This window comes from Lissotriton vulgaris, chromosome 1_2 (assembly GCF_964263255.1).
Source record: "Lissotriton vulgaris chromosome 1_2, aLisVul1.2, whole genome shotgun sequence".
NCBI classification, from domain to species: Eukaryota; Metazoa; Chordata; class Amphibia; order Caudata; family Salamandridae; genus Lissotriton; species Lissotriton vulgaris.
Window position 1 is genome coordinate 145233710 of NC_141686.1, and position 26182 is coordinate 145259891.

At 49.8% G+C, this 26182-nt stretch overlaps 1 protein-coding gene across 8 annotated transcripts in view; it reads left to right on the forward strand.

Moving 5' to 3' along the window:
• CYREN (cell cycle regulator of NHEJ) overlaps window positions 1-25693 on the forward strand; it is an 84853-nt gene extending 59160 nt beyond the window's left edge. For all 8 annotated transcript variants that reach the window (XM_086952998.1, XM_086952997.1, XM_086953003.1 and 5 more), the window contains one exon: window positions 24571-25693. In XM_086952998.1, the coding sequence (XP_086809124.1) occupies window positions 24571-24810 (240 nt within the window). In that variant the 3' untranslated portion in view covers window positions 24811-25693. The remainder of the gene's footprint in view (window positions 1-24570) is intronic.
• Window positions 25694-26182: the final 489 nt, after the last annotated feature.

Consider the following 26182-nt stretch of genomic DNA (forward strand, 5'->3'; position numbering starts at 1 on the left):
AGATACGACTACGCTCACCGCCTGATCTCCTCATGTCAGTTTTAGAGGTTGCGTAGAGAGACGACAGCCAGCTTGCATGGGATGGTGCTGAATTTTCAATCCAAACCTTACATATCTCTCTTCTTGCAAGCAATATGGCGAAGAACAGAAATGTCCTAGCGTGGCCCTTTATGTTATTGTCCCAACCAAATATAATCAAGGAAAGTGTGATGGAGATTGAAGTATTAAGGATGGAGTCTAGGGTTGCTTTAACTTCATTCCAAAATTGTAAAATGTTGGGGCATTCTTTAAACATGTGGACGTCTGAGGCTGCGATATGGCCACATTTATTGCATTTCTTCCCTGGGATAAATTTAGAAAGTTTTAGCGGGGTAAAATATGCACGGTGAATTGTAAAAAAGTGATTGCGTCTTAGCCATGCAGGTTTGACACACTTATATAATAGGGTACAGGAATTCTGCCAGGTTTCGATGCTCTGGGCCCCCAGATCTGAGCCCCATAGTTGTTCCGGGAGGATGAAATCTCCATCTATCTCTTCTAGCAGGCACCAGTACCATATCGAAACCTCTTTACCCCCTGCAAGTTGCGCTACCAATTTCTCTTCGGTGGAACTATGCTTCCCTAAAGGAGGCCCAGATCTATTTGTTGCCTTAGCCCAACTATTTAATTGTAAATACTTAAACCTCGAGAGCTCTATCCCCCGCTGCTCCCGCAAAACCTCCCAGGGCCTCAGAGAATCACCTGTCAACACATCGCCCCATGTTAGTATCCCTCCTACTCTCAGCGGAGTAGTAAGCCGATCATCCCAGCATGAAGGGAGCCCTGGGGAGTCCCAAATGGGCGCAAGGTTGGAGTAGTATGACAAGCCCAGGTTCCTCCTTATATGTGACCATAGCTTCGCTTGGGACATAAGAATTTTTAATTTAACTTTCTTGAAGTATTTCTGTTCTCCAAACTTGAACATGAAGCCGTTAGTTGGTAAGCCAGCACCAATCAGCATTGCCATAAACATGAGGCCTATTGATGTATTGGATGGCACTTTTAAGAGCATCCTCGAATGGGAAAGTTGGAATGCCCACGCATAGTATTGTAAATCTGGTAGGGATAGGCCCCCCTTTTCCCTCCTCCTCCTCAGCTTTTTCCACGATATTCTTGCTGACTTGTATCCCCAAACGAAGGAATTAAGCTCTCTCTGGCATTTCTCTAGCGCTATTTTATCAAATGCCAGGGGGATCGTATTGAATAAAAAGGTGAATTTGGGAAGAATTGACATTTTTAGCAAACTTACTCTACCTAGAATAGTTAGTGGGAGATTAGACCAAGATTTTAAAGATTTTTTTATTTCCTTAAAAATTCTCTCAAGATTGACTTGGGCGATTTGTGCGATATCTTGCACTATCCGAATTCCCAAGTATCTCATTGAGTTTGATGTATTTAGCGTTAGGTCAGGTATGTTCCATGCCATAATGTCTGTTTTGGAGGCGTTTATCTCATAGCCCGAGATGCGGCCGAAATCTTCGGCTCTCTCGATGACTGCCGGTAGGGCGATCTCCGGGTCTGAGGTAAAGACCAAAATGTCATCTGCATACAAGGCTACTCGCTTTTCCCACTCCCCGAACCTAAAAGATGGAATAGCGTCATCTCGTCTGAGAACTTCCGCAAACGGTTCTATGTATAGGTTAAAGAGGAGGGGGGAAAGCGGGCAGCCCTGTCTTGTGCCTCTAGAGATCTTAAACGATTCAGACAGGTTGCCATTTATTAGAAGCCGTGCTGTTGGCGATTTGTATATAAGTTTTATTGATCGACAGATTTTCTCCCCTAAGTTGACCCTCTTTAACACGTCGTTTAAATAGGACCAGTTTACCCTGTCAAAAGCTTTAGCTGCGTCTAGGGTGAGGGTTGCCAATGGGATATTAAAGGCTGAGGCGATGTCGATTGCCCCCACTAGATCATATGTTAAGTCAGAAAGCTGACGCCCTTTAATGAATCCCTTTTGATCTTGATGGATTATTTCCCCCATTACTGATCCCAATCTAGCTGCTAAAATAGAGGCATATATTTTGTAGTCATTATTTAACAATGATATAGGGCGGTAAGACCCACATAGTGTTGGGTCTTTTCCAGGTTTTAAGATCAAGACTATAGTTGCCTCACTCCATGATTGAGGTGGGTCATTACCGTCCTTCAGAATACTGTTAAAAAGGGCCGTCAGTGTAGGGACAATTGTATCGGCCAAGACTCTATACAGTTCTCCGGGGAGTCCGTCAGGACCTGTGGCTTTTCCATGTTTTAGTGCGGATACGGCCTTTTTAACCTCTGCCTCTGAGATGTCCAAATCCAATGCCTCACTTTGCGCTTGTGATAACTGTGGAAGAGACATCTTATCTAGCCATGTCTTCCTTGCCTGTTGGTCATCTATAATGTCATCCCTATATATTTCGGCAAAAAACTGCGTAAAGGCAGTACTGATTCCTACATCTGATGACCTAAGCTGATTTTCCCCCTCTGCCATGATCCCTCTTATGTGGCTTTTTGCTTGATCTGCTTTGACCCTCCAGGCTAGAATCTTACCTGCAGTTTCTCCGAATTCAAAATTAGACAATTTGCTCGCCTCCCATTTCTTTGAGACCCTTTCTTGTAGGATATCTTCTATCTGACTTTTGAGGTCTAACCTAATTTTTTGATCTTGTAGTGAGCCAGTCGTGCCCCTAAGCCTTTGTTCAATTATCTCTAGCTCCTGTTCTAGGTTTTGGATTTTGGATAGATAATTTTTCCTCCTAAAGGAAGCTCTGTTGGTGATGCAGCCTCTCAGGTATGCCTTAAGAGTTTCCCATACTAAGGCAAGGGAGGTTGAGTGCAAATTGCTATCTAAAAACATCTCAGTTTCGGAGTTGAGATATGTCACTTCCTCCGGGACCAATAGGATAGTTCGATCGAATGACCAGGAGGGATGTTTTTTATGAGTCTGAAGTGTTAAGGTGAAAGAGAGAGCTGAATGGTCGGATAGGTGAGAGGGTATATACTTTATACTAGCTATAGAGTTTTGGAGACAGTAACTAAACAGGGCAAAATCTATTCGTGAAGAGTGTTTGTATTTTAGATTTCGATAAGATACCCCTGGTTTCGTGCCGGCTCTCTCTCTCCATAAATCTGCCAGACCCAGGTCCTCCATAATCCCTTTTAGAGACTGTCTAGATTTAGAAGGTGGTTGACAACTGTGCCTGCTGCTATTAGTGGTTTTATCAAGTTTCGGATTCAAAATAACATTAAAATCCCCTGTCCAAATTATGGGGTCAGAAGTGGTTATTAAGACGTTCCTTATTGTTTCTAGAAAGGATGGGTCATCAGAGTTAGGACCATAGTACCCGACTAAATTGTATTTCTGCCCATGTATAGAAAGATTAACTATGAGCCATCTTCCGGATTTGTCCTCTCTGAATTCAAGGATCCGCACGTTAGCTGGTTTTTTGCAGATTAAGAGAATCCCTCTTATATTTGCATTATGGTCAGTACTTAAGAATACGTCAATCCATTTTTGCTTTTTTAAAATTGCGTCTGCCTCGTTTTTTAAGAGATGTGATTCTTGGATAATGATGATCTGCGCCGGGGAGTCACGCAAATATTGAAAAATGCGTTCTCTTCTCCCCTGCACGCGCAGACCATTCACGTTCCAAGATAAAAAAGATATCAATGTCATTTCTCTTTCCCATTTCTCCCTTTCATTCCACCTGATTTAATGTTTATTGCTTTGTTTCTTTTATTTAAGGCGGTTGGACAGCGAAAAAGAAAAATCTGTTTTAAAGGGCCAGGCTTCTGAGGATAATTTTGAATTTTTATGCTTTTGTCCCCCCCCCCCACCCCTTTGGAGAACCCCTCCATACTTGCTCCGGCCAGTTGATGGGCCGGTTTTGCTCTGATCTGAGCTCTACTCTCAACACGGAGTTGCACTCCTTAAGAATATCTGAGAAGAAACATTGTATTATCGTGCACATTCCCCCTCACCATCACCATCACCATCACCATCCCGCCTTCCCCCTGTAGGTTTGTTACTCGCATTCTGCGGATAGTGTAGATTATTCATTTGTTTATCTATAGAGAAAGGTTGTTTATGAAATAGTGCAATATTATTTATTTATTTGTATATATATATATATATATATATATATATATATTTGTTATTATTTATTTATTTATTTTTTTTTTTTTTTTATATATTTTATTGCATCCACTTTTTTTTTTTTTTTTTTTTTTTTTTTTTTTTTTTTTTTTTTCCTCCTCCTCTTGTTATTTGTATATTTATTTTCCTCTATTCTTCATTCTTCATTGTTCCCCCCTCCCTCTCCCTAAAAGCTCATGAGTACCTACTTATTTATTACGTTACTCAGCATATTGAGTAAGAACAAGTACACTGAGACGAGGGGGGGGGAGGCCTATTCCCTCAACATTTGCCCTGTGAGTGGTTCTGAATGGACTCCAGGAGCTCGTCCGCCTCGAATGGCGTTCTGACGTTATACATCTTGTTATTATACATGATGCGTAGGTAGGCCGGGAATCGCATCTGGACTGTAGCACCAGCCGTTCTAAAACTATCCATCTTCTGACCCAACTCCCACTGCCTATCTAGTGTAGCCTTGGATAGATCAGAGCGGATTTCGAAAGGAAATTCAGAACATTTTGTAGTTTTAAGTTTAAGCGCAGTGTTAAGAATTTTCTCCTTTAAGGTATAAGTCAAGAAGTTGACAAGGATTTTCCGAGGTTTAGACCTGCCTGCGTTAAGACGGAACGGGTCACGATGGATCCTTTGGATGTCTTTCTCCAACACTTCAACTGTCTCCTCGAGACCCAAAGCTTCCTTCAAAAGATTTACTACAAAACTCTTGATGTCCCCACCTTCTTTCCCCTCCGGTATTTTGAGAAGACGCAGGTTGTTTCTGCGTGAGAAATTCTCCAAAGTTTCCATTCTTTCTTTCATTGCATCTCCCTCCTTGCGTAAGTTGTGAATTTTTAACACAGCTGCTTCAAGATTAGCTTTTACCGCTCCCACTGTGTTCTCCAATGCCTCCGTTCTTTCACCCAAGCCATCTACTTTCCTTTCCAAAGCTTCACAAGATGAGCGAATGTCGTTTTGGTTTGCTTTGGAGACCAAAAAATCACTACGAATTTCTTCTCTCATCGAAGCGATTGAAGCTGCCAAAGCTGCCAATGCCGACTCGGTCGTAGTATGAGTTGTGACACCAGCCCCCCCTTCCTCATCTCTCTCCCCTGAAGCCTTAGAAGAACCTGTTGGTATCCTGTTTAGAGCCTCGCCTTCCACATCACGTGGAGTGTTTGCCACCACCGACTGTGACAGGGCGGGCAGTGGTGGGTCAGCCATTTCCGTTAGTGGGGATGAAATCTCTGAGGGGATATCAATACCCAGAGATGTGACAGGGCTCTTTTCCTGATTATTCACTGGGCTTAGGTCCAGAACTTGAGGCAAGACTTTAAAAAAAGAGCGTAGAGAGGGGGTAATTTTCACCGCGCTGTTGGTTGAAGCTAGAGTCTTAGCCCCTTCTTGGCTGTTTTTGCTGATCCTTTTGTTTCCCCTCCCTTTGGCTTTCGTTTTTGTAGCTGTCAATTTGGGTTTCTGGCTGATTTTCTTTTTCCCTGCCCCTGTCTCTTTTGTTGAAGCTGGAAGACTAGAAGGGGCAGGCTCGCTTAGGGGGTTGCTTGCAGCAGGGTCGGGAGGCAGGGCTGGAACGGGGGCAGAGGAGTCAATTGCTACAATTGTATGAAACGCTGTCTCTAAACAGGGGGATTCTGGTAGCTGTAGTAAAGATTGACTGACCCTTTTAATTTCCTTTAGATTATTGAGTACAGCGTTAAGGTTACTTGCCACTCCCGATGAGATGCCCTTGCTGCTGCCAAGACTTGATTCCCCTGATCCCTCCAACTGCTGAGATTCCCCCACCCGTGATGCCCTGCTGTCACAAGTATGTGTTGCTCTCACCTGGGGCTTGCTAGTGGGTTCAGACTGCTTCTGTAGCAGCTGAACCACTGTGCCTCCGGATCCCACACATTCAAGTCTGCCTCTAAGCAGACCTCGCGCCGAGCGACCCCGGCGAAGCTCCACGGCTGCTCTGCTCCACGAACTCCGAGGGGGCGGAGAGCTGCCGGAGGGCAGAGTGAAACACATCCGAGGTGAGGTGTGCCGGCTGACAAGGCGAGGGGAAAACAATCCGGCGATCCTCCTTTTTCCTCCTCTGGCGGCAAACAGCAGTGGCACTCCGTGGCAAGTGTAACAACAGTCCGTGGCAAGTGTGGCAACAGTCAGTTCAATCAGACTCTGTTTGTGATCCTCCTTGGAGAAGCCCGATTATCCTTGTGCCTCTAAAGTCAGGAGGTTATTAGCAGATAGTCATACCCCAGAACTTTGTATAGAAATGCAGCACTTAGGCTCGAATGTCACGAGACCAAAATATCTCTTGTCGTGTTGTTAAATCACACCAATATCGTTATCATCTCCATAGAATTGATGGCATTCAAAAGGAGACCTCATGTTACAAGAACGATACGCTTCTGATTAGATTAAAAAAGTTAGAAAATGCTAACATGGGCCACCATAGCATACAAGTACCAGCACCCACTGCAAAGAGTAAGTAATATAGAAATTAAAGCTAATCCCTGAGAGGAGAGCACCTCCAGGCGCAATCTTCCACTCTCCAAGGAAAAGCTCAATACCTGTCAGCGGCACCGGGGTAATGCAGCGAGGCACACTTCCGCTACTCCGCAACTCCCGTTTCCCGTTTTCTCGCTCCTGCGGCTTCAATCCGTGGGTGCCGTGAGAGGGGGGCGGGGGGCAGGGCAAGGCAGCAATACCTCCAATGACTCCGGAGCGGACCCGGTCTGGCAAGGAAATTCTGACCGGCAGCCTCCGACCTAGCTCCGGTATCCTAAACCGATGGCAGTCAGACGGGATGGTTTTAGGACGTTTTTAGACATCGCGCCGACAACATTACAAGTAAGGTAAGGGGGACAGAGTGAAAGCAGCGGGAACTCAAAAATGCCCGATCGTCCCAGACAGCGGAGAGGAGTGCTTCCCCATGCCAGAGGAGCTCAGGTGATCAGCGCGCGCACCGCACTAGCCTGCGGCCGCCATGTTCTCCCCCTTGCCATGCCGATTCGGGCAGCTGGATGGCTTGTTTAAGTGAGCTATTGCCCAGAGTCACTTGGTGCTGAGTTGGTGTTGGAGCCAGGGATCGAACCGTGAACCCTGTGCTCCGAAGTCAGCTGCCCTGGCCGCTGCATCACACCTCTCCACTATTTGCTTGTATGTATGTGTGTGTCTTTGTCAAACTGTATGTGCCTATCTTTTTCCATCTGTGTTTACATTTTGGTGACTATAAAATGTCTGCTTCTGCATGTATGACTTAGTGATCACTTGGAGGTATTTTTATTTTATTTATTTTCCTTTAAATCAAAGTTACATTTGTCTGCTAATGCTTAGAAAATATGTTTCCTACAACAGTTGTTTAATGCCACTAACAAGGTGCACTGACCTAAAGCACACTTGGTACTGTCATGTTGTATGAAGTTGATGATCTCCAGCTCGATACTGAGTTGGCTTTGTGGGGGAGCAGTAGGGTGTACATTGGTAGTAATGGATGAGAATTCATACAGCGACAAAGGAACGATGGCTATCCAGCTGCAGCACCCCATTTTACCTTCAAGCAGAAAGACCCCAAGTCCAAATCAACCTGGCAACAAAAAGCATGCAGGTCTCAAAATCTACTCGCCCACTCGCTATTGTGAGTTAGATGTTATCAGGACAAGCAATTTTTTAACACCTACTCGTCCGTACTGACGAGTGAACTTAAACTGGAAGGAACAGGTGTTCTCATTCAGAAAGTGAATGAGCAATAAAGACCCCTTTAAATCTTGTTTTTATATTGACACATTTGCTGTCTGAGGACAGACTTCAAATGTCAGTTTGTCTTCTTAAAAACTGTTGATCTACCAACTGGCTGTTGCAGAAAAATGTTGGATGGACAAATCTACTCAAACCTAACTTGTTAATCACAGTCCATGGTCTCCCATCTTCTGGAGTGATTGTTTAGGGATGTGTTCGGTGGTAGTTAAAAACAGTAGCCATCTCAGTTTCATCATGGATAAAAAAAACGTAACTGCCTCCATCAAATAAATGCTTTTGTTTCAATGCCTTCTGCAATTGAAACTGCTTTGTAAACTTTGGGCTGTGGTGGTTAATGCAACCATCCGTTCACGGTTGGACTGTGTGAATGCGTATTATTTGAGGCTTCCTGAGAATACTATCAAAAAGCTTCATCGGGTCTAAAATGCGACTTTGAAAGTTATTTTCAACCAACATACATTTGACTTAGACACTGCGCTCCGCAGATCACAAACTGAGTTCCACTTTATGAAGAAATACAGTTCAATCCCTCGCTTTGGTGCCACAAAGCAATTTATGATAAAAAATAGTCTTCCATACTTTACTTGCTACGAAAGCACAAGGGTTTTGAAAACAAAGTGCAGAGAAGAGAGTTTCTTGGATCCACTCTTGGGTGAATTCATTATGAAACCAGAATAAAGGCAACCGTTTTGTTATCCAAACTTCTCTTGATGGGACTCAAACTTGTGCAGCATATTTGACAGGACATATTCTAGTATGACCGACACCTTCCTTTTTACTTGATCTCTTCTACATTGTTTTGTGAACTGCTAGCAGTTGATCTACCAAAAGTAAATAAAAATTGCATAGAAGGTTTTGGTTATTTATTTGTAAATTGCTAAAATTCCATGAAAGTTTAAGAAATTTAGGAGTTGGTTGAAAACAATTACAGTATGAGAGTTCCAGCACTTGCCGGTACTCTTGTTATTTTGCCCCATCTCCTCTTCCAAGTCCTTACATGATGATGTATTTTCAGTCTCTGAAGACTGGCATCCCACTGCCAACCTAAAAGAAAAAGGTTACATTTCTCAAACCCTGGATTTGTTTATAAAAGGCTAACATTCTTATGAGTATACTCCCAAACACCCCAACAAACTACAGTTGTAGCTAGGCAAACAGTAAAGAGGATGAGAAGTTTTAGGGACAGAACAAAAAAAAAGAAACCGAGTAATGGTATTGCTGAATAGTAATCAATGCATGTCCTCCTCCTATATTCCGAGACATTCAACAAGAATACACACATGTCCAGCCATAAAGGAGGATTAACTGAAAGAATTGACCCTGCTTTGTGAAACTGGAGGGCTACAAAAGTGAGTCATCTCCCAGCCAACAAACCACTTGCGCACAGCCGCCTACATGGGAATAGAAAGCAGGAGGGACCACAAAGTAGCAGCACAAAGACCAGAAGTCGAGCTCACCTGTGCCTCGGGAGAGAGCAGATTCAAACAGCCTAAGACAAATTTTACCACAAGCGAAAGGCTACCTCCAAACTCATTACATGGTTGGAGGAAGAACAAAGAAAGCCACACAATAGGGAAACAATTCAAGACTAGAGGCCACAGCACCCACAAAACCAACACGAGTATCTCTAAGTGGCAAGTCTCCAATATGCTGGAGCATCACCCTACTGCTTTATGAGCAGTTCCTGAGGAAAAATAAAAGGATAATAACAACGCGTTATTTTTTATTTTTCATTCCTAGGTGCGGGGAGGGCCGGGGCTGGCCAGAGCAGGTGCCAGGGGGAGGAGTGGTGAGCACACTCAAAATGTGCATGAGTGTTTGAATGGCCGTCTTGGGCCACCCAAACATTCATGCGCACTTTGCATGTTCCCCACCAGGCTCCGATACACAACGTGGTGGGGAACATGCACAGGCTCCCTGTCCCCGTCTGAGCGCCGAACCACGGCGCTCAGACCATTAACAACGCCGCAATGCAGCGTTGCGATTTGCCTAAGGGAGCCAATTGCAACACTGCATTGCAGTGTTGTCATTGGCTTAGAGAGCCTGGGAACCCAGGTGTTTCCTGCGAAATGGAGAGGCGGCTCCTGGCACGCGACCGGCAGGTAAGTTTGCTTTAGTCTTTCTTTTTTCTTTTCTCGGACGCCCCCATCACCGTTTTCTACCAGCTACCACTGCTAATATGACACTCTGTCCAACTTAAGTACAATAGCCCGAGCCAGACAATAAAGGAAAACAAAAGGGAACATTTAGTAGCGATGACAGCAGCCATGCACAAGCCAACAGAACAATGTCCAAATGGTAATACAGGGACCACCAAGAACCAGTGGCAAGACTCAACAGGAAAACCTCCAAGAAGGCACCAAGGGAAGCCAAAGCTCTCATAAAAAGCCAGGACACAGGCATGGCCATTCAAGTGCTGTACTCCAGGACAACAAGCTGACATAGAGGAGAATCAGAGAACTTGAAGCAATGTGCCTTGAGCAGGTTAAAGCTCCATGCCGAACAGGTAGCAGAATGAGGAGCCCTCCACACCAAAGGATAGATGGAAATGAGGCAGCAGAAAGCCCCAACACAAACAAGTTCAAGAGCAGGCAAAGGCCAACCAGGAATAAACAACCCCCAATGTTTAAGGTCAGTAGGCAGCACCATTGGCGAAACTATACAAAAGTTGGAAAGTGAGTAAAAAAGCCCAATAACCAAAAAATATACAACCAGAGAAAGCACACTCAGAGCACTTAATACCCTAAGTCACAGTTGCAGGAGGAAACCATGACCGCAGTGCGATCACTAGAAACTCCCAAGCAAAGGACCAGCAGGGAATGCCATACCCAGCAAACGCTTACAAAGAATAATGGCGCAAGACAAAAGAGATGCAGGGTCACTGAACATAAAACCCGCACAGAGCAAGTATGCATAAAAGGTATGAACCAAGCACAGTTGATATGGGGCTTATGCAAATAACCCAGAGCAACCCAGTTTCTCTAGGAGAAATACTCTGCTGACTCTCACTACTCCCTAGTTCCTGCAAGGCAATTCCAAAATGGAGGGGTGAAAACAAAAAGGGTGGGCCAAAGAAGCAGCTGGGGGGCCAACACACTTGGGCCTTGGCGGACCTGAGCAGGAACAACAGTACACCCAAAATGGAAGCTTAAGTGTTTCCACACTCCTTATCTAAGCCACATTCCCATATGCAGAAACTGTAAAAACGCAGAGCGAAAATTTGAAGTAAGAAGAGGAGTAGGCCTCCGCAGACATTTTGACTGTCTCCTGCCTATTGTGCTTCGGAGGTCATGGGGCTCTACGCGGAGTCGCACTGGCCAAGGTTGACTTCATCTGGTATCCGGCTTTGACACGTCACCATTGCTTCGACTGGACTGCTGTATTTTTTCTCTCGCAATTGTTGTCTCTTGGGCGACATGTGTTTTAATGCGGATTTGATCTTGCCTGGGCTCTTTCCGAGAGGTGGTTAGATTTGGTTGATGTCCTCCCCAGATGGACACTTGCTTTTTGCTTTTAAAGGTTGGTTGATATGCTTTGGGGAGGTCGCCAATGGTGGGGGGTAAGGGAGTCCGGGAGTGTATTTGTCGCTCTCCTCCTCCACTTTATATATTTTTCCCTTCTGTGGGGCAGTTTCTGGGCGACTGGCACGCTGTTAGTGGGGTTGGCCGTAGCCATTACAGGTGTGCGGGGTGGTGGGTGTGGGGGGGTTTGTGGTTTTAGTTTATTTTGTTCTATGGTCCCTTTCTTTTCTTTTTCTGTCTGTTCTTGGGAGGGTTGGCGGTCCTTTTTATTTCTTCTCCTTTTTCTATCAGGCGTTTCCACTTGCCTATGCCTTTCTGTCATTAGAGGGTGGGTTTATGGGATGGTGCTCTGTTAAACTACTTGCTGCTGTATTGCCTGTAGCTCTGTTGCTGCCTCGGTGACCATATTGTTCGCATAACTGTGTGAGTGTTCACCTGATATCGATTGCTTTGCGGGGTTCGTCCCCCTCATCTTCTGTTTCTTAAACTGGATGGTGTGACACCTTTGAGATAGCCGCCGCTGCTTCTTCATCATAATTAAAAAAACGAAAACCTAATATATCCTCTTGCCCTGGGGTGTCCATGACCACATGTGGTAGTCGTACAGCTTCTCCTTTACTTAATTGTTGTTTGACTTCTGGTTTCTTGCTTCATTTGCGGCCGGCCCCTGTGGTTGTGGGCCTGCGCATGTAATAACTTGCATTTCTCAATAAAGGTTTTAAAAAAAAAAAGAAGAGGAGTAGGTACAATGTCCCAGTGAGGCAACCAGGAGGTGTCTGTGCACCCAAACACCAACAGGACTCAAGAATCCCATCTTTTAAAAGGCTCATCGTCAACGTTTTATACACGAGTGAGACTGCTTTTCCCAGTATCTGTTCCTGCAGGAGCCTCCCCTCCAGATGTGCGTAGTCTGAGAGCTCATCTACCTGGATCTTTTCCGCCCGCCAAGCATGTCTCAGTTGTGCGTACTTATAAAATTGCGTCCGGTGCAGTCCAAAATCCGACCTCAGGGCCGCGAATGATTTCAGCATTTCAGCTCTCCTCTGGCCACTATGTCTCCAAAGGTGGAGATACCTATATCATCCCACTCCCGGAAGCCTTTTAATTTGTTCAGTTCGATGAGCCACCTGCAATGCCAGATCGGCGTTTGTCGAGTGGGCCTCCTCTCCCACCCCGTGCGGTTCATCGCCCTATTCCACAACTGCAAAGTGATGCCCGTAGCGGGGAGAAGATGCCCCCGCCTAGTTCCTCCGTAGAGGTAGTACATCAGGGACCTATCTGACATTCTATGTCTCTCAAGGGCATAGGTGGGGTGATCTTCCTGCGCATGTAGCCAGTCATTAATTGGGGCTATCTGTTCCGCCCAATAGTATGCCTCCAAATTTGGGAGCAGGATCCCTCCGCTGTATTGATGTCGTTGGAGGGTGTTCAGTGCTACTCTGGGTTGCTTATCCAGCCAGAGAAAAGATCTGAGTTCCGCTTGTATTCTTACAAACACTTTTGGCGGAAGTGGATAGTATTCATTCTGTAGGGCATATAGGAATTTGGGTAGTGTGATCATCTTGAACATAGCCGCCCGACCTAGCATAGTGAGCGGTAGCTACCTCCAGCGGGTCGCGTCTTCCGTGAAGTTTAGTATTATTCGTATCTGAAAGAAACACGTTAGTATTAGATTCCTTACCTTAGATTATCCCCAGGGGTCAGTCTGGATCCGGAAACTTTTGCGTAGCAGTACCCCTGCGCGTCGGTAGGCGTTGTCTGCAGGCGTCCCCTGCGGCTCCGCGTCGGTCGTTGGCGTTGTGCGCCGTGAGGACGTCGCTGGAGTATATAGACGCCGCCTCCGCGCGCTGACGTCAGTTCTTCTTTTTTCCGCGCCAGTTAGCGCAGATCCGAAGAGCAGTACTCCGGTCTTTGACCAAGTTTTTTGATCTTTTTTGATCTATGAATCTTCTACGGTGCCGGTAGGATGCCCGGTTTTAAGAACTGTGACGACTGTGACCGGACGATGTCGGTCACGGATCATCACCGACTCTGCCTCCGGTGCCTGGGCCCCGACCACGACGTGGACGCCTGCGTCGACTGCCGGGCCTTGACTAATAAAGCTAGGCGGGAGCGGTCCCGCAAGCTGCTCGAGCTCCAGGTGTCGGCCTCGCGTCGAGAGCGGTCCCGGTCCGGCCGGAGGTCAAGGGAGCGATCGAGGGAGCGGTCGCGGAGCCGTCACGGGCGCTCCGGGAGTCGTCACCATTCTTCTGGTTCCTCAGGTAGGAAGCACAAAAAGTCGGGGCGTCGTCATCGTACCCCCGACTCGCACGAGGCATCCGGGGGTTCGGGTGGCCCCACCCCCGCGGCTCCGCGTGAGTCGCTGACGCGACCTGCTCCATACCCTGCGGTCCCTGGGCAAGGCGCGTCCCTCGAGGAGATAGAGGCGTTCCTCATGGCCATGAGGGCTCTTTCTCCTCCGGCGGGTTCCGCAGTGCCTTCGGGCCATGTGAACCCGTCTGGGGGCCCTAGCGGCTCGGGTGACCCTGCCTCGACGCCGTCGGGTGCTCCGGCCCCGGCGCCGCCGACGGCTCCGATCCCGGCGCCGCAGGGGCCCTCGGGGTCGACGCCGGCTGGTCAACCGGCCTCTCCGGCGCCGATTCCATCGGGGCAACCCCTGGCGCCGCCCCCGCGCGGCGCCGGCTACGGCCGCTTCCACTCTCCGAATCCGGACGCGGAGTCCGACCGGCGTCGATGGGGCCTGTGAACCCCGAGGAGCCGGTCTACATTGTTGACTCCGAGTATGGTGAGGATGTAGAATACGGAGAGAGGTGGGAGGGGTCTGAGGACCCTCTGACACGCGAGTGTCAGTATGACATGGACTGGACAGGTGACTTGGGTGACGCCAGTGGTCTGGATGACTCCCCCAACCCTGGCTTTGTCTCTCCTCCTACCATGGCTACGGAGGAGGGGGCTGCCTATTCAGTGGTGTTGATGAGGGCTGCCAAGGCCTTACACCTTGAGCTCCCCGTCGCGGCCGTGAGGACTAACATCCTCAACGAGGTCCTCAAACCGCAGTCATGCCCACAGGTGCCACTGCTGCCGTTTAACGAGGCCTTAACGGACGTTCTTTTGGGCACGTGGTCCAGGCCCGCTTCAGGTTCGCCTGTTGATAGGAACGTGGCCAGACGCCACCGTCCGTGTGCGGACGACCCCAAGTTTCTGTCCACCTACCCCACCCCTGAGAGTCTGGTGATCCAGGCCTCCACCTCCCAGACCGCATTCCCGTCGGCCCCGCCCGACAGGGAATCAAAGAGGTACGACCAGTATGACAAAAAGGTCTTCTCGTCCCTGAGTCTGGGACTGCGGTCTTGCAACACCGCGTGCCTCTTGGGCCGTTACACCCACTCCCTGTGGGACACGGTCGCGGACCTGCTGCCTGAATGCCCCCCGGAGGTACGGGCTAAGCTCGGCAAGGCTATGATTGAAGGCAGAGACGCAGCAAGATATTCCATCAGGTGTGGTCTTGATACGACCGACTCGCTGGGCAGAGCGATGTCCACGACGGTGACGATTCGTCGCCACGCCTGGCTGAGATCCGCCAACTTCTCGGCTGATGTCCAGAATGCATTGATGGACATGCCGTTTGATGGCAGTCGCCTGTTTGGCGACAAAGCGGACCACGCGCTGGAGCGCTTCAAGGACTCCAGGGTCACGGCCAAGTCCTAAGGTCTCTCGACCCAGCGCCAGCAAACGGGTTCGTTTCGCTCCTTTCGTGGCCAAGGAAGGGGCGGTCCCACACGTGCTGCCAGCCACGCGCCGCAACAGACTTGTCAACGCGGTGGCGGCCGTGGAAACCGCCGTGGTGGCTGTCGGGGACAGCGGCGAGGTCAGGCCACACCTCCCCCCGCAGCATCTGCCACTAAATCCTCCTAGTCCGTGCTTTCAGGCCCATGTGACACCGGTGGGAGGCAGGGTTCGCCATCACCTCGCCCACTGGCGCACAATAACATCGGACAGGTGGGTGCTGCAGCTCGTCCGAAGGGGCTACTCCCTCCCCTTCGAGACCACTCCTCCAGCCATGCCACCGCAGAACCACCGTGTGTCGGGGGACCACTTGGCACTTCTGAGGGAGGAAGTTACGGCCAGAAGTAGGACGTGGTTGCTATTCCCACTACTTTCTGGTACCCAAGAAGGACAAAGGGGGCCTACGTCCTATCTTGGATCTAAGGAACGTCAACGGCTTCCTCCGGAAGGAGAAGTTCAAGATGTTGACTTTAGCTCAGGTCTTGGCTGCTCTAGACCCGCAAGACTGGATGGTAGCGTTGGACTTGCAGGATGCGTATTTTCACATCCCCGTCCTGCCGGCCCACCGGCGTTACCTGCGGTTCACGGTAGGCCTCGAGCATTTTCAGTTTATCGTGCTCCCCTTCGGCCTTACCAGCGCCCCACGGGTGTTCACCAAGGTGATGGCGGTGGTCGCAGCTCATCTGCGCAGATTGGGGGTTTCAGTCTTCCCCTATCTAGACGACTGGTTGTTGAAGGCGGGCTCGCCCCAGACAGTCGTCCACCACCTTCAGATGACGGCAGACCTCCTGCACGAGCTGGGGTTCTCCATCAATGTGCCGAAATCACACCTGTGTCCCTCTCAAAAGCTCCTTTTCATCGGAGCGGTTCTCGACTCAGCGCAGTTTCAGGTCTATCCTCCGGAACGGCGAGTCCAGGATATACAGGCTTTGATTCCCATCTTTCAGCCGTTATCCCGGGTTTCGGTCAGGTTGACGCTGCGGCTGCTGGGGCTGATGGCTTCCTGCATCCTTCTGGTGCATCACGCCCGGTGGCGGATGCGGGCTCTGCAGTGGGACCTGAAGTTTCAGTGGGCCCAGCATCAGGGCAACCTGTCCGACCATGTCTTGATCTCAGAGGGCACTGCAAGACAACTGCAGTGGTGGCTTACGGACCGCGATTGGGTCAGAGGCAGATCCCTCTCCCTTCCCCAACCGGAGCACGTTGTTGTAACAGACGCGTCCCTCCAGGGCTGGGGAGGCCACTTGGGAGAGGCAGAGATCAGAGGCATCTGGTCTCCGGCGGAGTCCCGGCTCCATATAAACCTGCTGGAGCTGCAGGCGATTCGTTTGGCACTGAAAGCGTTCCTCCCCTTTGTCAACGGGAGTGTAGTGCAGGTGTTCACGGACAACACCACCGCCATGTGGTACTGCAACAAACAGGACGGGGTGGGGTCGTGGACCCTTTGCCAGGAGGCTCTGCGCCTCTGGCAATGGCTGGAACATCAGGGCGTGACTGACGGTTCTACACCTGGCAGGTTCTCTGAACGCCAGGGCGGACAAACTCAGCCTTCGGTGCTCGATGGATCACGAATGGCGTCTGAACTCGGACGTGGCGCAAGGCCTCTTTCGGCAATGGGGAGAGCCTTGGTTAGATCTATTCGCCACAGAAGAGAACGCGCAATGTCATCAGTTCTGCGCGTTGGAGTTTCCAAGACAGCACTCGCACGGCGACGCCTTTCAGCGCGAGTGGAGTTGCGGTCTGTTATACGCCTTTCCGCCTATACCACTTCTGCGCAGAGTGCTGAAGAAGATCAGGCGCGACCGGGCCCAAGTCATCCTTGTGGCTCCGGACTGGGCTCGAAGGTACTGGTATCCCGAGCTACTCAGCATGTCAGTCGGTCCCCCGATCTGCCTGCCCCTTCAGGAGGACCTTCTGTCGCAGCAACAGGTGACGGTCCTCCACCCGAACCTGTCCAGCCTCTACCTCCATGCGTGGAGATTGAGCAGCGGCAGTTGAGGCCATTTGACTTGCCTCCTGAAGTTTGTGATGTGATTCTGGCAGCCAGGCGTTCCTCCACGAAATCTGTATACGCCTGTCGGTGGAACAAGCTTGTGGCATGGTGCACAGCAAAGGCTGTGGATCCTCTCTCTGCCCCTCTTTCTGAGGTTCTTCGCTTCCTTCTTTCTCTTGCCCAGCAGGGCTCTGCTCTGGGCACTATCAAGGGCTACCTTTCTGCCCTTTCGGCCTTTCTGAGGCTGCCTGATCAACCTTCTTTGTTCAAGTCCCCCATTGTAACGAGATTCTTGAAGGGCATCACACACATGTATCCACCTGTTCCGTTTGTGATGCCTCAGTGGGACTTGAACCTGGTTCTAACGTTCTTGATGTGTGCTCCCTTTGAGCCACTTCATTCTTGTCCTCTCCGTCTCCTGACTTTAAAGACGGCCTTCCTGGTTGCCATCACCTCTGCCAGGAGGGTGAGTGAGCTCCAGGCTCTTTCTGTCAAACCTCCTTTCATGTCCATTCATCCTGATAAGGTGGTTCTGAGAACTAGGCCTTCTTTCCTGCCCAAAGTTGTCTCTGCTTTTCACATCGGGCAGTCCATCACCCTCCCTTCCTTCTTCCCGCCTCCGCATCTTCCGAAGGATGAAGAGCGGCTCCATCGTCTGGACCCAAAACGTTCGCTTTCATTTTATATGGATCGCACACGCCAGTTCCGGGTGGATGACCAACTGTTTGTTGGCTACGTGGGTGCGAAGAAGGGACGGGCGGTACATAAACGGGCCATCTCTCGGTGGGTCGTTCTGTGCATCAAAGCCTGCTACTCTTTGGCTCGGAAGGAGCCTCCTGTTGGGCTGAGGGCCCATTCCACTCGGGCCACGGCGGCTACTACTGCCCTGGGCCGGGGAGTCCCCTTGCAGGACATTTGCCAGGCGGCTACGTGGGCCTTGCTGCACACCTTTGCGAGGCACTACTGCCTGGACAGTCAAGTCCGGAGGGATGGCTTCTTTGGCCGTTCTGTCCTCCAGGACTTTCTGGTGTAGGATTGTATTGGTTCGCAGACCCTCCACCGGGGTTGGTATTGCTGGGGTATCTATTCTAAGGTAAGGAATCTAATACTAACGTGTTTCTTTCAGATGAACAAGTTACTTACCTTCGGTAACGATATATCTGTAAGAAACATTAGTTAGTATTAGATTCCTTACCGACCCACCCATCCTCCCCGTTCTGCGAACTGATACCTAGGGTTAAGGACATCCCTTTCAGGGCCCTAGTTTCAAATGGCACCAGTGTTGGTTCTCACATGGCTCTGCGTGTTCTGGCGCGGAAAAGCTGTGTGCAAGAACTGACGTCAGCGCGCGGAGGCGGCGTCTATATACTCCAGCGACGTCATCACGGCGCACGACGCCAACGACGGACGCGGAGCCGCAGGGGACGCCTGCAGACGACGCCTACCGACGTGCAGGGGTACTGCTACGCAAAAGTTTCCGGATCCAGACTGACGCCTGGGGATATTCTAAGGTAAGGAATCTAATACTAACTAATGTTTCTTACAGATATATCGTTACAGAAGGTAAGTAACTTGTTCTCTAGATTCTGTTTGTAAGAGCGTTTTCTATCCAGGGTAACATACACCCCGAGGTACTTGAACCCCTCTGCAGTCCTCCCCAACCTCCCGGGGAGGTCAGGCCAGTGGTCTCGCCCCTTAGGGTCATAAAGGATCGACTTGTGCCAGTTTACCTGGTAGCCAGCGTGCCTGCCATACCGTTCCAGTTCCGAAAAAACTTCAGGTATCGTATGCTATATGTGCGTAATGAATAGTAGGATGTCATCCGCGTAGAGTGATATTTTCTTCTTGATGGTGTCCAGCACCCCTTTTCCTGAATCCCCTAATGGCCACATTCTGACGGACCTTGGCTGCCAGTACTTCTATCGTGATTGCAAAGAGGAGGGGGGACAATGGGCAACCTTGTCGGGTCCCCCTCTAAACCGGGAACTCCAGCGACAAAGCGCCGTTCACTCTCACCCTGACTCTTGGTTCTGTGTATAGCAGCTGGGCCCACAGCCGAAATTTAGGGCCGAAACCAAATTTCTGCAGGACGCCCTCAAGAAATGGCCAATGGACCGCGTCGAAGGCCTTCTCAGCGTCCAGGGATAGGAACCAGTGGGGCTCCCCTCTCCCTTGTACCTCTTGCAGCCAGTTGTGAGTGCGCCTGAGGTTTAACCTGGTGGCCTTCCCCGGGAGGAACCCCGTTTGATCTAAATGTACTAAATCCGATATCACCGACCGAAGCCGTAAGGCGAGGATCGTCGCCAGTAGTTTCGTTTCTATATTCAAGAGAGAGATGGAGCGGTGTGACGCACAGTCATCTTGCGGTTTCCCCTCTTTATGTATTGGGATTATAATCGCCATACTCAAGTCTGGGGGGAGTTTCCCTTCTTGTAATGCCCCCTCAAAGAGTCCCTTCAGATGGCGAGTTAGGAGGTCCGCTGTGCGCTTAAAAAAACTCCGCCAGAAACCCGTTGGGGCCCGGGGATTTACCCGGTCTCAACTTGGACAGGGCCCCTGAGATCTCATTCATCTCTATGCCTTTTTGGGTCTCTGGGGTCAGGGACGGCAAATCAATTGTTTCCATATACTGTAGCGCTTACTCACATCTCCCTAGATCTCTAGCCACGTAGAAGAGTTCATAATGGTCAGCAAATACCTCTGCAATTTGGGTATCGGATCTAATAAACCGTCCTGTCGGGTCTCTGAGCTGCTCCACCCATCTGGCTGCGCGCTCCTTTTTTCTCAGCCACGCCATTAATTTGCCCGACTTATCCCCCACATCATATAGTCGGTGCAAGGTAGCCAATGCCTGGGTTTTGGCCTCTCCCGTGACCAGCTCTCTATATTTTTTCTGCACGTCTGACAGTCTTCTGAGCGTCCCTATCTCTTTCGATGCCTGGTATTCCCTCTCTAGTTCTAGGATATCCGCCTCCACCGCCACGGTTTCAGCATGGAGATTTCTCCTCTCCGTCGCTAATCTATCTTGTGCCCTGTCACGTATTACTGTTTTTAGTGCCTCCCAGAATGTCACCCCAGAGCTGACCGTTCCTTCATTTTCAGCGACATATACCTTCACGTATGCTCGCAGGCCTTTTAGCACGTTTGCATTTTGTAGATCCCAAGCTGTCAGCCTCCAGGAGCCTCTGTTCCTAGCCCCTCCAATTCCCACTCTGACCAGTAATGGGGAGTGGTCGGAGATCCCTCTTGCTTTATAATCCGCCGTATCATCAACTGCTAGGATTTGCCTGGACAAGAAGATGTAATCTAGTCTCGAGTACACTTTATGTGAGGCCGAGAAGAAGGAGAAAGTCTGCTGATCAGGGTGTAGCCACCTCCATATGTCTGTAAGCCCCATGTTTGTGATCATCTGGGACAGGGGGGTCCGGGTCCCATCCCTTGACGCTGCCCCCGTCCGATCCAGCCCCAGATCCATCACATTGTTGAAGTCACCCCCAAGGATCTGTGTAGTGTCCGCCGTGTCCAAGAGTATATCTACCACTCTCTTTAGCGTGGTGGCCTGCAGTTTTGGGGGGGCATACATTGAGAGTATTGTGCATTCTTGTCTATTCCACGTCCCCTTTACCCCCACATAAGTTCCCTGTGGATCCGTCCATGTTTGTGCTATACAGAACAGTGTAGTCTTTTTCACAATTATGGCCATCCCTCTCGATCCCGTGGTGTACCCTGCGTGAGCTAATACCTTGTAGCGACCCCTGGCTAGGAAGGCACAGTTTGTCCCTTTAAGATGAGTTTCCTGCAACAGAGTTATGTCAGGGTTTAGCCTTTTGATATAGGCGTTCACCAGCCCTCTCTTTATCTTACTACCAAGCCCGTTGACATTCCATGTCAGGACACTGAATCCCCCCTGGTCTCTATGGCTTCTCACGTGGTCCCCCAACATTCTGATGTGTGTATTGCATAGTATGGTTGGTCACCTGTATGGAGGTGTCGTTCGGAGTACGTGGGTGTGTGGCCATGATGACATAATGCTCCCCCCTCCCTTCCCTCTCCAACTCCTCCCAAATGTCTCAACCCACAACTGAACATCCCAAGACCCCTTACCCCCCTCTCCCCTGCCCCACCTTTCCCGCTCCCCACCTTTCCCCCTCCCCACCTTTCCCCCTCCCCACCTTTCCCCCACCCCACCTTTCCCCCTATCCATCCCATCAGTGCAACAGGCAGCATGGTGGACTTCTAGGCAGAAAATGTCTGTCACCCCCCTTAGAAACCCAACTAGATTGTCCCTGGACTCCTAGCTACACTGCATACAGTGCTTCCCTGAATGTACAAATCCCTGTGGTGCTGTAACAATACCCTCAATACAGTAAGCCAAAGAGTAAAATAGGGGGTGGCGTGGTAACTTGCGTGTCTCTCAGCTCTGTGCCGCATCTCAGTCGTCCATATCTTTGTGAGGTCAAGAGTGTGAGTCCTGCATGTCTCCTGGCGAGGGCCCCACGTCCTGGGCCGGTTCCTGCTCCATCTCATTGATGGCTATTACCAGGGGGTGCATGGATTGTTCCTCGGGATCGTCGGTGTCAGTCGTCTCTCCGCCGGGTTCTTCCTCTCCCTCCGATCTTTCTTTCCCTGCAAGGCAATGGAATCATGATCCTGTCAGATTGTCTGTGCCCGAAGATGCCGAATTGCGTTTCCGTCTCGGGGTCATACATTTGGCCGGATGTGGTGTTGTGTTCACCCTCTTAATGCCCCTCATATTTCTTGTCCGTTGCGGTCGCGGTTGTTCCTACCGCTTGTCATTGGTGGACTGTTGCCTCTCCATCCCGGTTCTGTTTTCCTCAGGCCTCTGAGTGGGGGGGACGCTCCTCTAACCACTGTCAAGCCTCATCAGGGTGGGCAAAGAAGTGTGTCTTTCCTTTATAGATGACTTTCAGCTTTGCCGGGAACAGCAACATATATTGAATCTTTAGGTCGATCAATTTTGCTTTCACTGCGTCAAAGGAGCGCCTTATTTTCTGCACTTCCTGGCTGTAGTCTGTAGTCTGGGAAGATCATTATGTTGGCATTTTCCAGGCGTATCTCCCTGAGTTTCCTAGCTTCTCTGAGGATCAAGTCCCGAACTGCAAAGTTCAGGAAGCGGGCTCTGACCGGCCGTGGTCTCGCGCCCACCGGAGGTCTCGCCAAAAGCGCCCTGTGCGCCCTCTCTATCACAATGCACGTCGAGAATTGCGCCGCAGGGAAAGTTTCCAGTAGCCAGGTATGCAGGAATCCCTCCTTGTTGGCCCCTTCAATTCCCTCCCTAAAACCTACAAAGCGGAGGTTGTTGCGTAGTGCCCTATTTTCCACATCGTCCACTTTCCATTGCAACTTTCTCTTTAGGCCAGGTGTCTCCTCCTCAGCGTGTGGTAGTTTATCCCTGGATTCCAAACGCCGCCAAAGCGGTATCAGGCGCCCCGGGTCCCGTGTTCGGCAACACTCTCTGGAGTCCCCCTATCTGTCGTCACCGGGCCGGGTGCAGCGCGTCGCCAGAGCTGTTGTAAGGTGACTCTCTCAATCGCCCATGCCGCTGTGAATGCCGCAGATGTGGCAGTGCGCCGTGTGTGTCGTGGCCCGATATTCACCTCCCAGGCCACCCAGTGCCGAGAGACGATGGCGAGTGGTGGCGGTTGCCTCAGCTGGGGGAGGGATCATCCGTGTCCCGGTGTCCAAGGTCTTTAGTGGTGCGGGGGGGGGGTTGCTCTGCCCACAAGGCAGGCCCCGAGTCCAGGAAGGCTGTCGGAGATTGTCAGCTTTCCCTCCGCCCTCAGGTTCCGGAAGGCAGGCCGTTTCACCCTTGCCGATGGGCCTATTGCCCCGAGCCTCCTCACCTCCCTCGGGCCTCCGGGCAGACTCGTCCTCGGGTCGTGTCGAGGCGCTCCCCCTCCGGCCGCTCGGGGAGTCGACCTCAGCGCCGTTCACAGCCCAGCAGCGCTCGATCTCCGATCATGGGATGGGCCACCTGGGTCTTCCGCTCTTTACTCTGTGGCCCCTAGCAGCAACCCAAGGTCGTAGGGGACTGCAGGTTCCTCGCGCCTGCCCCAGCGGAGCCTCCCGATACTGCTCCGGCGCCTCCCAGGTTTCGCTTCAGGGCACTGCCATTTTGGATTTGTCCGGAGCTGGGCCCTGCGGGGGAAATAATCATCCGAAACCCGGTTCTTGGGGCTTGTAGGCGAGATATTCTGCATCCCGGATTGTTACGGGACCCTCATGGGTCCGTGCAGGTCAAATTCCGGTCCTTCGGACGCCGGATTTGCGGCGGATTTTTATCGGCTGTAGAGAGCTATTGAGGGTGCCGACTCACTCGGCCATGCTTCAGGCCACGCCCCCAGGAAGGTGAAAACTTCAGCTCCTACCCTAGAGCCCACAAAATGTGAAGACCATCACAAAATTCTCCACCACAAAAAGAGGACCCAGGAGATCAAGCAGGAAGGTTACTAATACTCTTATCTACATCAAAGTCGGAGGAAGACCACCTCATATAAGAAAACACCAGGGTGAATTGTGCTGTCTTAACAATGTCGTGAGATGGGCTCTTTCCCCCTGGTGCTCCCTCCTCCCATTAATGGACTCCTGCATAAAAAGGCAAAACGTCATCACTCATGATGACTGATACTTCAATCTCTGAATTGCTGTCCTGTGGGCTGACACACAATTTGAATAGTACTTCCAACCGAGCATGGTTTGATCAGTGACCCCTTTCTAAGTATATTGTGTTTTATTTACAAAGGTTCGAGATTGCACACCGTACTGCCACGGGAGAGCACCCTCGTCTCAACCTGAGAAGTGGGCCATGGGATGGCTTGTCACACAACACAATCAGCACAGTTTCTGCCTTCCAGGGAGGCATGATGTTTACATAGCTAGCAGAAACCAGGACACCAGCAAGGCAGAGAACCAAGAAGTCAACACGCAGCAGAAAGTTTAGACTTGATGACAAATGAAAAAGAGATACTGCCAAACATATAAGCAAAAACTCCAGTTATAGAGGCAGGAAACACAGGGCGACTGCGCCCCCTCTCCCCTGCCCCACCCCCAGACCAGAAGAGTGAGACAAAACAGGAGGATTCTGGGTAGATGTTATCCTTCATAGGTTAAATGTGAGGATGTTCAGTACAAATCTCATGAGGTAAGTACTGGGACGAGGAAGAGAAAAGGAGGTAATACATTTAGACAGGCAAAAGTGTTTGAGTAATATGGAACCAACCTAAACAGATCCTGAAGTGCACTCCTACTCATTCATTATCCATTCATGTTCTAATGTAGGTTTTCTTGCTGCAAATTCTCACAGCACATGTCATTATCTGTATTTCTTTGTCTGGTTTCAGAGCCACAAGAAGGAAGATACTGTTGAGGACATGTTGAAAGTAGAGAGTGATCCAGAAAGCCCATCAAGGTCGACTGAGTTGCAGGAGTCATCTCGAACAAATAAGAACACCACACACCTCCCTATTGAAAACAGTCCAAGCAGCCCTTTGGAATCAGATCTACAGAGCTCCGAGAGCAGAGACCCACCGGACGAAGATGATGATCCACTCAAATTTGTTAGAGAGATTTTCTTTAACTGACAGACTACTACACGGACACATGTAGACACTCTTGGGTTGCCTGGTGTCAAGACAGAAGTTATGAAAGGATAGATATAACCATCTTCATTTTTAACATTCTGCAGATTGTGATCGGTTGTGCCCTTCACTTGCACGATAAAACATTGCATCTGCTATGGACGGCCTTCTGGTGGTATCCTCAGCCGGGAACAAGATTCGTGCTGTTTTGACATTGGTAACATAAACCCCAGAGGGATGTAATGATCTTTTTCTGAAAGATACTGTCTTGTTTCAATACAAAAACACAGTAGTGCATGACTGAATGCTTGTTTGCATCTGTGTGTATATTGTATATAGAATTACATTCAAGAAACTTATGGTTCTGAGTCCAAAGTAACAGTGTTGGGGGTATTATACACCACCATTGTGAGATCACTCTATCTGCTACATTTACATCCAAATCCTGTACAATTCAAACTCGTTTGGAATCGCTACTGTAAGACTACCAGAGAGCTTTGTACACCACTGTGGTATCTAGTTCTCAGTGCTATGCTTCTTTCCTGTTCATTGCCTTGCTGCTCAACCAGAGTGGATGTGCCGTGGAATGTTGGTGTGCAGAAGATAGTGGAATGTTGGGATGCCTGGTGGATGAGTGTCAGTTGGGAGTATAGGCTGAGCAGCAAGGGAGCTGCTCCTGGTGGGGCTCACCTTATGGTCTACAATAAACCATCATCTATCTACACCTCAGTTACCTACACCAACTCGATTGTGTGAGGGAATGTTGGGATGTGGAATGTTGGAGTGCCTGAGTCAGTTGGTGTATGGGCTGAGCAGCAGGGTGGCTGCTCCTAGTGGGGCTCTTTCCATGTAACCTGCTACTCAAATAAATCTTCATGGAAAATTATTTGGACTCAACTTCTTTCAGTATACTATATTTGGTACCAGGAGTGGGGTGTCTACAGTTTGAAAAGAAAAGGCTGAAGAAACCAGAACCCACAATCAAGCTAAAGGATTTTCTTTCAATTCAATACAGAGTTTTTCTATTTAACTGGCACCTACGAGCCTCACCAGTGACCACTCCACCGGTCGCCCCATCAGGTTAGTGCCAGTTCCTGTTTTGCTTCTCTCCCTCTCCAGCTCTCTGCCTGCTTCTGCTCCTCTACTGTTTTAATGAACTGTTCCTGCCTTACTGCTTATTCTGCTACTGTGGAAAACAGGGTTCCTGTCCAGCTACCTGCCTGTCTGTTTGCCTCCTTCTCCTGCTGCTTTGATATTGGTGTCACCATTTTGCTGCCTGTGCTTATGGTGTCAACTGGATTGTTGGGAGTTTCTGGCTGCCAATTCCAATTTATCACAAACTCTACTTTACATTCACACAACTTGTTTGCACTGC